Genomic DNA, 11,026 nt, shown 5'->3' with positions numbered 1-11,026 from the left:
TACAGCAGACGGCCCGTCTATCAGCCCTGCTCCAGGTGAGTGACAAAAACACTTTGATCTACAGCTGTGACTGACTACACACAATTACTAATATAGACCATACTTATACAACTACACATGAACATTCTAATACTACATACTGTACTAGTTGTTGTGTTGCAACATTTGAATATTTAATAATTACCAGCAGAAATGATACACAATGATCTATGAATGTGTGTGGGGGGGATTCATTTCATTTGTTCAGCCCACATTCACACATCAGTGCACTTTGAGAGTAGAATTAAAATCTTCCTAAAAACATACAACAGGAAACAGTGTTTTAACAATGGGGGAAACAATAACAAACAGGTGTGTGTGTGTGTGTGTGTGTGTGTTCTCTCCTCTAGTCTGGACCTGCAGTCTCTGAAGTATGTGTACGCTCTGATGTTTGCAGTGGAGGAGGTGAACAGTAACAACAGCCTACTCCCTGGGCTGACGCTGGGCTACCACATACTGGACAACTGTGGTCGGTACCCATGGGCTCTGCAGAACGCCGTGACACTGGTCACAGGAGAGGAGGACGGCTGCTCTCTTACTGCAGCTTCAGCTTCTACACCTGAAAACCAAACGGTAGACAAAGGTGACAGACACTCCACTTCATAACAATACAAATATATATATGTGTATGTGTGTATATAATAGACAGCGGGACCGTGTCTGATGTGATCAGCAGGTATTCTGCCCGCTCCATTGCTGATTGGTGGGTTCTCCTCATCCTCAGCTATCATGTTGTCCAGGATCCTCAGTCCTCTCTCTGTTCCCGTGGTGAGTGTCATGTGCCTGACAGCAGCTTCACTCATTAGACACCATGGTGATAGTGACTGTGTCTCTGGTGTCAGATCAGCTACATGGCCAGCTGCCCCTGCCTCAGTGACAGGACCAAGTTTCCCTTCTTCTTCAGAACCATGCCCAGTGACATCTTCCAGGCCCGAGCCCTGGCTCAGCTGGTCCTACAGTTCAGATGGACGTGGGTGGGAGTTGTTCTGCCCAACAGTGACTACGGTCATCTTATGGTCCAGGTGTGTGAAGGTTAAGGCTAATGTGTTTTAAAAGCACCATCTGCAAACAACAATTAGCCCCAAAACAACAATGAGCTAATTATAGAAAGAAAATGTTAGTTTAAGCTTTAGTTTAATTCAAGAATATTGCTAAAGATTAACTTAGAAAAGGCTAACATTTCACTAAAATCAAATGAAATTTAACGTTACACTACACACAGATCAAATTCAGTCACAAAACAGTAAATAATAAAATTAACTGTCCTAATATAAAGATTAAAAAAAACATTTGGATGTTGAGCTTGGTTTAGAAAAGAACAGTTTTAAGTTGACCTGAACCGTGGCCCAGACCTGCAGGAGAAGATCTTTACGTTTGTTTTATATTTCAGGCATTTAAGGAGGAACTCATTGGAAAAGGAGTTTGTCTGGCATTCACTGAGGTCATCAGCAGACAAACCATCAGCAGCGATGCTCCACGTGTTGCTCTGAAGATCAGAGACTCCACAGCCAGAGTGGTTCTGATCCTCTGCTGGTACACTGATGTCCACAAACTCTTCCTGGAGCTGAAGAACATCAATGTGAGGAGGCTGCAGTTTAAAGAACCTGCTCTCAGTAAAAGGACAAATGTCTTTGTATCTTCTAAGTTGTGTTTAGACAGTGACTCCTAGGCTCCTTTGATAACTCTCAGCAAAAATATAGCTAATAGCTCTACTATCTACCTTGTGGTCTTTCCTTTGGAGTCGTTTCAGTTTTGGCCACTTTTAGCGAATACATATTGTCAAACCAACTTAGAGCTGTAAACAGCAGCACAATTGTTTGTATAATGTTTGTAGGTTAATATTTTTAAATATAAGTTATTTGTAGGCCACCTCCTGGTATCTTCCACTGACATGTGCGCTGAGAAGACCACCTCTGGTCATTAGGATCATCTACTGACTCACCACATGTCAATGTTCCTCTTTATGCCCTGTTGACCTGCTGTACCTGCAGGTGACGGACAGACAGTTCCTGGCCAGTGAGGCCTGGAGCACCAGTCAAGCTCTTCTTCAAGATCCTGACATCTCATCAGTGGCTCAGGGGGTTCTGGGCGTGGCCATTAGAAGTTCACCGATACCTGGATTTGAAAAATACCTCAGAAGTTTGCACCCAATCACTCGTCCCAATGATGCCTTCCTAAGAGAATTCTGGAAACAGGAGTTTGGGTGCAGCATAGCTGCAGCTCCATCCACCAGCTCTCCCTCATCTCCATCTGAAAGCTTGGATCAAAATGTTCCACTACCTTCCTGCAGTGGCAATGAGTCCCTGCAGGGGAGGCAGCATCCCTTCACAGACACATCTCAATTAAGGGGGTCATATAATGTGTACCTGGCTGTTTACGCTGCCGCTCACGCACTCCACAGTCTTCTGTCCTGCCCTGGTGGAGACGATGACATCACTTCCTTCAGGAACTCAACCTGCTCCTCTCCAAAACACATTCAACCAGAACAGGTAAACAGCACCCCTTCCCTGTTTTTAGAGGGAACTGTCAATGACTTGAATTATTTCAATACGGTTGTTTTATTGAGTGTTGCAGTTCCATCTTGTTCCACCGGGGGCTAAATTGCAGCCAATAGGCTCGGGTTCACTGCCGTGGTTGGATCTTAACAAATCTGTGACCGGTGTTAGACTGTGACTTTTTTACTGCACCTTCATTTTTCTCCTTCGTTTCTCACTGTCAGCTGCTGCAGCACCTGAGCAGCGTCAACGTCTCCACACCACAGGGGGGCAGCTTTCATTTCCAGGGGGCTGATATTCCAGCAACATACGACCTGGTGAACTGGCAGAAGACTCCCGAAGGTTCTCTGGAACTGGTTTTGATCGGCCGTGTGGACGGACTGGACCTGAGCCTGAACGACTCAGTGGTGCAGTGGAGCTCAGGCTACAGTCAGGTAGACTGAGCTCAGCCCTAAAGTCATAAAACTCATTAGACCATGTGACTAAGACATTCTGTCTTAGGTCCCAGAGTCAGTGTGCAGCAAACCCTGTCCTCCTGGAACCAGGACAATGCCCAGGAAAGGAAAACAACTCTGCTGCTTCGACTGTGTGCCCTGTGCTGGAGGGGAAATCAGCAACGTGACTGGTGATCAAAACCTTCTCCCAACACTAACATCTGCCCTGGTTTGGTCTCATGTCCTGCTCCTTTTTGGTTCTCCTCCAGGTTCTCCTCACTGTAATCCTTGTCCTCCTGATTTCTGGTCCAATTCTGAAAGAACCGCCTGCATTCCTAAGGAGCTGGACTTCCTGTCCTTCAACGAGACCTTGGGCATCACCCTGACCACAGCAGCAGTGTCTGGTGCCACAGTGACCGCTGCAGTGTTGGTGGTTTTCCTTTACTACCATCAGACACCAGTGGTGAGGAACTTCAGGCTTGGACAATAAGGAGGCTTAACGAAAAAAAAACAACAACTACATATTGTTAACACAATTCAAGTCATTAAAATGTCAAATGAACCTGTGGTAGAGTTAGAGTCAGTGTTGAAGAGGTCAGGTTTGGTGTTTTTACCAGCAACAGCAACATATATATGATGAAAAAAAACCCCTTCAAAGTAGAACATGATCCTTCATTATATATCCAAAGACACATAATCCACAGAAAATTTACTTAGAATTAATTCAAACTCCATGGTTTACCACCATGTCCATAAATATAAAGTATCTTAAATGTTATAACAGAATTTGTCTGTTTGGTCTGAAGGTCCGAGCCAACAACTCTGAGCTGAGTTTCCTGTTCCTGGTTTCCCTGAAGTTCTGCTTCCTCTGCTCCTTGGTCTTCATCGGTCCTCCGTCTGTCTGGTCCTGTCGTTTCCAGCAGGCAGCGTTTGGGATTACCTTTGTCCTCAGCATTTCCTGTCTCTTGGTAAAAACCATGGTGGTTCTGGCAGCGTTTCGCTCAGCTCACCCTAGTGCTGCAGCAATGATGAGGTGGTTTGGACCTGCTCAGCAGAGGGCCAGTGTGTGCTTCTTCACCAGTATACAGGTCAGGGTCTCTTAAAGTCAGAACTTAGACCTAATTCTGCTTTTTCACTTTTGTCAAAGACAATGTTTTTCACTGAATTACTGTTGTACTAGAGACATAATAAATGTTTTAAGATTTCCATAAAGAAATGTTAAAAATAAAGCCATTCAAATGATCTGCTAACCCTGGTCTCTGAGCTAAAGTATTAAATCTAACTGAACAAACATTTTTACAAAAATCATTGTATTTACTGTACTGTAAATTAGAGACATAAGCTCTCACACATACTCACATCAGCCTTGAAAAGTCACACATTTGATATTATTTACAATACACCTGTTCACTTCATACACACCATTAACTTTTCTATAGTTTTGCACCACTATTTCATTACCTGAAAACACAGACACTAATAAAGAAAACGGAACACTGTGGCTCATTGGTCAAATGGCAACTTTAGCCACAAGACCCCAAAGGTGCCCTTGGAGTGCCTGTCATCATGTGCTCTAATCTCTGCCATCAGGAGTTACAGAAAAAAAATGTATGGAGGAAATTAACGCCTAATTAAAAAGTCAATAGTACACTACTGGAATCCAATGGTTCTCTTTGACTATGATATAATTTCACATTTATATATTGAGAAAAACATTATCTCTTTTTAGGGACGGTTTTGTTTCATTTTTCTGACAGTGTGGTAGTTCTTACCTAACCGTTTTTTTAATCAAACTATTGGCTAACATTAAGCTAACATCTAAATCCTTTGCGTTTGTTTATTACTTTAAAACTTTAGTCTCAACACATTTGAAGCGTTATTATTAAGCTGGTGTGTTTGTGCTTGTTGAAGGTGCTCATCTGTACTGTTTGGCTAGCACTCACCCCCCCCGAGCCTCACCTGGACCTGGACTTTCGCGGAGCAAAAGTGACCTTTACGTGTGTCATGGTGTCGGTGCTGGGCTTCTCGCTGGTTCTGGGCTACATTGGACTTCTCGCCTGCTCCTGCCTCCTTCTGGCTTTTCTGGCTCGGAAACTCCCGGACAATTTCAACGAGGCTCGACTGATCACCTTCAGTATGTTGATCTTCTGTGCCGTCTGGGTGGCTTTTGTACCTGCCTACGTCAGCTCACCGGGGAAGTATGTGGTGGCTGTGGAGGTCTTCGCCATCCTGGCCTCCAGTTACGGTTTACTCTTCTGTATCTTCGCTCCAAAATGCTTTATTATCCTGCTGAGACCGGAGAAAAACAGCAGGAGGCACTTGATGTCTAAGTAGAACTTTGCTATACAGGTCAGTACCTGGGATTAATAAAACCTGGGATTAATAATCTGTACCGGTTTATTGTATGTTACATATATGTATGCATGTGTGTGTGTATATATATATATACACTCAAAACAACTTTAGATAACAATAATAATAATAGCAGTAATATTACTACTACTAAATTGTTTATACATATTCAGTACTGTACCATCAAGGTCAACAAAGCCTTCTCTGTTGGCCTAAACAATATCAGAACTCGTTTTTCAATATATTTACCTCAAATTATTATAAAATGTAAGTATAAGTGAAATAAAACAGCAAAAGTAATATAAAAGTATTCTGTTCTATTCATTCATTCTGGCTCTGTGTTTTTCTCTGACTGGGCTGCTTCCAGTTATCTAGGAAATAATGACTACATCTCAAGTAACAAAACCCTTTCTGTCTTCAACAAATTACCTTGACAGAATAATTACAATTACAACACATTTTTACATCCTACAGTACGATAATACTTTCAAGTATTTTAATTACAATATAGGACTTCTCTACTTACCCCTCCCTGACAAACATCTGGACATTGTGACTCTTTAGTTGTTTTAATGTTTATGTTCAGAACTCTAACAAGTTGTCTGTTTTGTCAGGGTTTGAACTGTAACTGGATCAGAGAAAAAAACAGTACGGTGAAAAAGAGAGTGATTTTTATGTGATCTGACTTGCAGAGTAAAAATGGAACATTCTCAACTTCATTATTCTCAACTTCATGTATCAAAAAATATTTTAAATAATAAACAAGGAAAACTTAAAATTTAATTTAAAAAATACTTTTTGAGTTTAAAAAAAGGTTTTGAGTCAGATACTTGCTCACCCAAGATCAGAAACATTATGGAAAGTTTCAGTAGTAGAAAAAAAACAGACAGACCAAAGGGTTAGTCTGAGAACAATCACAATTCAAAAAAGAACAAGAAAACATTTGAGGTGGAATCTGTTGGAGACCTGAGGTGAGTGATGCTCTTCTACTGCCACGTTTTAGCTTCACCAACTGAAATGAAGGAAAAAAGTTTTCAATTTTAGAACCAGCAGCAGAAGAAGTGACAGAGGTTTAACAGCTACAACAGAAAAAAACACAAAAAACCCACATAAAACCTTCAATAATTAGTAAAACGTTTTCTTTGTTAAAATTAAAATAATAAATTATCTAAAGAGGATGAGCTTCAATGGTTTGTGTCATATTTAAAATGCAAGTCACATCTGAAACATAATAATGTCATGTGACATAATTATGTTTTTTTCTGCTGTAGCTATGAACCATTCCTTCAGACCACGTCCATTCCCAGGCCTCGAGCCACTTCAGTCAGAGCCTGAACGGCTCCAGAGGTGGCGCTGGGGTCACAGCTGTCCTGAGATAATGTGACTGTGTCAGACGTGCAGTCGTCCATGTCAGCGATGTTTGGAATGTTGTTCATAACGCAATAGACTGGAGAGTCACTGCCATCTCCCCCTGGTGGACTGAGCTGAGATGACTCCTCATATTCCTCTGAGGAGCAAGAGGAGGAGCCAGAGGGGGAGGAGCCAGATGGAGAGGAGGTTGAGGCTGCAGGAGAACTCTGTGATGTCACCACAGCAGATGATGGCCCCGACCCTGCCGAGCTGCCACTCCGTCCACTGCTGCGGAGACTCTGTCTTTTCTTCTTCACCATGTTCTTCATGATCTGCTTTGTTACTTCCACAGTTTCAAAACGAACCATGTTGACTTTCAGGAAGCCGTCCACGTCCTTCCTGTACCTGAGCAACAACAGACAGGAAGATGGGGTGAAGAGGAAGTGACACCCAGGGAACAAGACACATATACACACTACATTTGGCTAACAACTAGCTTCTGTGTTTACTTTTGCTGTGTGCTTTCATTTAGCTGTGATTTTGGCTAACTCTTAGCTTAGCTTCTACATCTTGGACTTGCCTTCATGGAGATTTCAGGACAATATTTAAATATTTTAAACTGTTGAGGTAAATTGTTAATTAACTAACAGGGCTAAACTTGTGCTGTTATTTGACTAGCCTACTGAGCTAAGGTTCAGTTGTCTGTGGACACCACTGGTAAAACACCTCAGTAATACACGAGACATATACAAGGTCACATTTTGGTGCTGATATGAGTGACCTCTGACCTGAAGCGCGAGTGCCCTGACGGCCACTTGAGTTCGTGTTTCTTTCTCAGGTGCAGCGTCAGAGTGTAACACCAGGAGAAGACTTTATCACATAGGTGACATTTGTACTTAGACGACCCTCCATCCTGGACACATGCACATACATACACAGAGACAGAGGAGGCTCATTAACCAGTTAGGTGCTGTATACAAATGTGTGGTTCTGTGTATGTGTGTTTAACTCACCTCGTGCACTCTCTTAAAGTGTTGAGTCATGGTTTGAAAAGTGTGACAGGAGTAAGTGCAGCCGTCAACTGTGCAGCGATAAACAGTTCCCTGGTTGTGAACCTCGGTGTGTTTCTGTAGATCACGCTGGTTTTTAAACCTGCTTCAAAAACAACACATCACAACAATAAAGCTATAGTTTTTGCCTAACAGCTTACATCAAGTTCTTTATTGGTTTTAGCTGGGCATCGGCTTAATTTAGTTTTGCTTTAGCCAAGTTCATTATGTTCAGTTTAGCTAACCATTAGCTACTTTTGTTGTTTTAGCAAAATATGTGACTGTATTTAGATTAGAATAGCTTTTTTAATCATGATCTTTTTGGCAAATGTTTAAACACTCATCAACTAAGGTTTGGTTTGTTTGATATTGACCAAATTTAAACTATTTCTATTTTAACTTATAAATTATTTTCAGTTTTATTGAACTTTTTTTAATTGAGCCACATTTAAAAAATACTCAGTTATTTGTCTTTGTAAGAATTGACCTTTTGTCACAGAAGTCACAGGGGAACGGACGCTCGTCACAGTGACGGAACCGAATGTGGATTTTCAGAGCAGCCAGGGTCGTACAGGTCATATCACAGAACGGACACTTCACCTGGTTCACTAAGAGAAGGAGACAGAACCAGGAGAGAATAAGATAATAGTTGGGTTTTCTTAGCACTGACAGACACCAGAGCTAATGTTAGCAAATGTTAATGTCACTGCACTGTTGGACCACAAACATCACATCAGTATCTATTATAACCACAGTATCTTCAACTACTTTTGTTGTGACAATAACAAATACAACTGATTTAACTAGTCAAGTTAATATTTTTATATCTGTACTGAGGGACTGTAAAAAAGTCAATATTGTACTGACATTTTAATCAATAAGTAGTGATTTTACAAATGTTAAAGTGTTCATTCTTACCGTGCTGTCTAACGTGGTCTCTCAGGAGCCTCTCAGTGGAGAAAGCTTTGCCACAGTGATCACACACCAGCGACTCTGTGTGGTTTTTGTTGTTAAAACAGAATTTGTTCTTTTAAAAATTAGTTTAATTGTAACTCTTATGTGCAGAAACAGCGATGTTCTCTGACGTTCTCTTACCCACAGGTTCTGCCTGACGCTGCAGGTGGTCAAACAGTTTAGTGTTGCTGGAGAACATTCCTCCACAGGTGGGACAGGCCACTAGTCTCTCCTGAGTGTGGCTGCGAATGTGCTCCCTCAGTCGGTACCGAATCTTAAAGAATGTGTCACAGCCTGCAGGCGGAGACAAGAACACATTGCAAGATCAACACGTGAACAAGAAAAGGTTCTAGGTTAGAGTGAAAGCCGAGTTCTTCTCAGTCCTTGATGTAAATGGATCCTGAAGTTCTACCTGACCACTGGCAAAATAATGCCGACTGCTGCTGCTGTGGCAGAGACTGAGATTCAGCACTTTCTACATGATTGTCCACATGTCTGTAGAACCATTCTGGGTTGTTGAACACACTCTGTGTAGAAGACAATACATTTAACAGCTAGAACAAAATGTTGAAGTAAAAACAACCCAAAATGCTTGTGCTGAGTTTTTGTTGAAGACCTACGTCACATTGTTCCCACTGGCAGACGTATCCGTCAAATCCTTCAGGAAGAAGGTTGATGCTGTTTACGCCCTGAGTGCAGCTGGGAAGATCAGAACGTGAGCGGAGCAGCTGTGATCCCATAAACTTCAGTTTTTCATGAAAATTGTGGAAGTAGGCGTGAACTTCTAGTTCTGCTGGAATTCCCATGGACACAAACTCACACCCTTTCCACAAACAGGAATACTCGTCTGAAGGAGGACAGACAGATGAGACAAATATTTAAATATATAGCCATATATACCAGGACTGTAGTGGCAAATGAAGAGCTCTGGTGTCTGCACCTACAGCAACATGTTGTACATTAAGCTGATATTGTAAATTTAAAAAGGTGATATGGTCAACATCTGGTGAATTACTGCCAGGGGAGTGCTACCGGTGTGACAGATATTATAGAACTAAGAAAAGTGTGATTCATCAATTATTAACTCAAACCTAAGGCAGTAATGTGACAGACTTTAAACCTGTAACTGTTGTATTCATTGTGAAACACTTTGGTTCTTTAGGTTATTGCAATGGGCTATATAAAATGTGATTGATAGAACCAAGCTTACACAACTAAAACTGCTAACATAGCTAAGCTAACATTTCAAACATAAAGCCAAAGAAATATTTATCCTTTACATAATCATAAATGGCTTACTACCAGAATAACCCGGTCTTACATGGAAACTGAAATAAACACAGAGTAATGAGGATGTAAGCGCCCGTCTGTTTTTACTCACCCAGTTCCTCCAGAGCATCTCCATCTCCCAGGTAGTCCTTCAAATGCAGAGACATGTGGTCGCTCAGCTCTTCCATGGTGCAGCCCCTGAACTCACAGGACGCCCATTCACAGGTCACCTGAAAGTGGTCCAGTCTTTTGGTGGCCATCATGACGGAGAACACAGAGGAGCCTGCAGGAAGGAGAGAGTTGACAGAAACACGAGGGTTCTGCTGCTGTCAAACTTCTACCAAAGATTTATCAGTGTTGTTCTGCATTATTATTCTAGATTGTTCTTCCACACAGATGAATTCTGACCAGTCCAAGTTCTTGCTAAACATCTTCTGGACTGGTGACAATTATATGTTGTCCAGACTGGTTACATTATTAGAAAATTGCCACCCTTTTGTTAACAATAAGAATTGTATTTGACTTTTCTTTGCTTAATAAGTAGATTAATGGGTAAACAATTGCCGTTATCGGTTAATTCTATTTGTTTAGGTATATCTACCTGACAACAGAATAGCAAACGATTAATTGTCCATCACATTAGTTAATTTATTGAATAGTTTATTAACATCAGAGCTGACTTTACTCTTTGTCGTCACTTTTAGTTTTACTCACGAACAACGACGTCTCACGGTTTTACAAAAATGACTGCTTCTTATTACAAATATTCACTACATCTCATTGTGGTCGATGGCATTCGTGTTCGCTTCATGTTTACAATCTGGGTCTAGATACGTGGACAAAAACGTTTTTCTTACCTTTTGACCTGTTTATTCTCCTCTTCTATCTTCTCTTCTTTTCCTCCTCTTTTCCCTCCTTCAGCTTTGTTTACTTCCGCCCCCTCTCTTCTTCGTCTATTCCTTTACAGTTCAACAGTTGGACATAGACCATACTGCCTCTTGTAGTATCACTGTGTATTACAACTGGACAAGCTCGGTAATGGAAGTTCCCTCTGTTGTCGAGGAACTGAAGACAGATCTTTTCT

General features: G+C 41.5%; 2 protein-coding genes across 3 annotated transcripts; one reads left to right on the top strand and one right to left on the bottom strand.

Moving 5' to 3' along the window:
- Positions 1–426: 426 nt before the first annotated feature.
- Positions 427–6,424, top strand: olfcr1 (olfactory receptor C family, r1). The gene is made up of 10 exons (XM_008309579.3): positions 427–622; positions 716–807; positions 882–1,061; positions 1,430–1,618; positions 1,977–2,528; positions 2,759–2,968; positions 3,036–3,159; positions 3,238–3,431; positions 3,775–4,056; positions 4,880–6,424. Exons 1-10 carry the CDS (start codon positions 427–429, stop codon positions 5,300–5,302), a joined length of 2,442 nt encoding a protein of 813 aa, XP_008307801.3. The 3' UTR covers positions 5,303–6,424.
- On the bottom strand, positions 5,655–10,920 carry LOC103378366 (histone H4 transcription factor). Of its 2 annotated transcripts, none has more exons than XM_008309559.3 (10): positions 10,800–10,881; positions 10,055–10,262; positions 9,294–9,520; positions 9,086–9,200; positions 8,815–8,967; positions 8,638–8,712; positions 8,207–8,327; positions 7,684–7,822; positions 7,459–7,583; positions 5,655–7,075 (listed from the first exon to the last, which is right to left on the bottom strand). In XM_008309559.3, the coding sequence occupies exons 2-10, from the start codon at positions 10,203–10,205 to the stop codon at positions 6,607–6,609; spliced, it is 1,575 nt and encodes a 524-aa protein (XP_008307781.1). In that variant the 5' UTR covers positions 10,206–10,262; positions 10,800–10,881; the 3' UTR covers positions 5,655–6,606. The 2 variants fall into 2 exon arrangements, with proteins under 2 accessions (XP_008307781.1, XP_008307780.1); XM_008309558.3 differs by having other exon boundaries at positions 5,865–7,075; positions 10,055–10,225; positions 10,800–10,920.
- Positions 10,921–11,026: the final 106 nt, after the last annotated feature.

The sequence above is a fragment of the Cynoglossus semilaevis genome, chromosome 4 (genome assembly GCF_000523025.1).
Source record: "Cynoglossus semilaevis isolate Cse_v1.0 chromosome 4, Cse_v1.0, whole genome shotgun sequence".
NCBI lineage: Eukaryota > Metazoa > Chordata > Actinopteri > Pleuronectiformes > Cynoglossidae > Cynoglossus > Cynoglossus semilaevis.
This window is presented reverse-complemented; position numbering and strand designations above follow the sequence as displayed.

What these genes read in the sequence shown, in the direction of transcription:
- olfcr1 (XM_008309579.3), top strand. Translation starts at nt 427, where the DNA reads ATGTTTGCAGTGGAGGAGGTGAACAGTAACAACAGCCTACTCCCTGGG. An exon ending in AACACATTCAACCAGAACAG is followed by an intron (nt 2,529 to 2,758) that starts GTAAACAGCACC and finishes TCTCACTGTCAG; the next exon opens with CTGCTGCAGCACCTGAGCAG. An exon ending in ACTACCATCAGACACCAGTG is followed by an intron (nt 3,432 to 3,774) that starts GTGAGGAACTTC and finishes TTTGGTCTGAAG; the next exon opens with GTCCGAGCCAACAACTCTGA.
- LOC103378366 (XM_008309558.3), bottom strand. Translation starts at nt 10,205, where the DNA reads ATGATGGCCACCAAAAGACTGGACCACTTTCAGGTGACCTGTGAATGG. An exon ending in GCCAGTGGGAACAATGTGAC is followed by an intron (nt 9,201 to 9,293) that starts GTAGGTCTTCAA and finishes TCTTCTACACAG; the next exon opens with AGTGTGTTCAACAACCCAGA. An exon ending in ATTATTTTGCCAGTGGTCAG is followed by an intron (nt 8,968 to 9,085) that starts GTAGAACTTCAG and finishes CTCCGCCTGCAG; the next exon opens with GCTGTGACACATTCTTTAAG.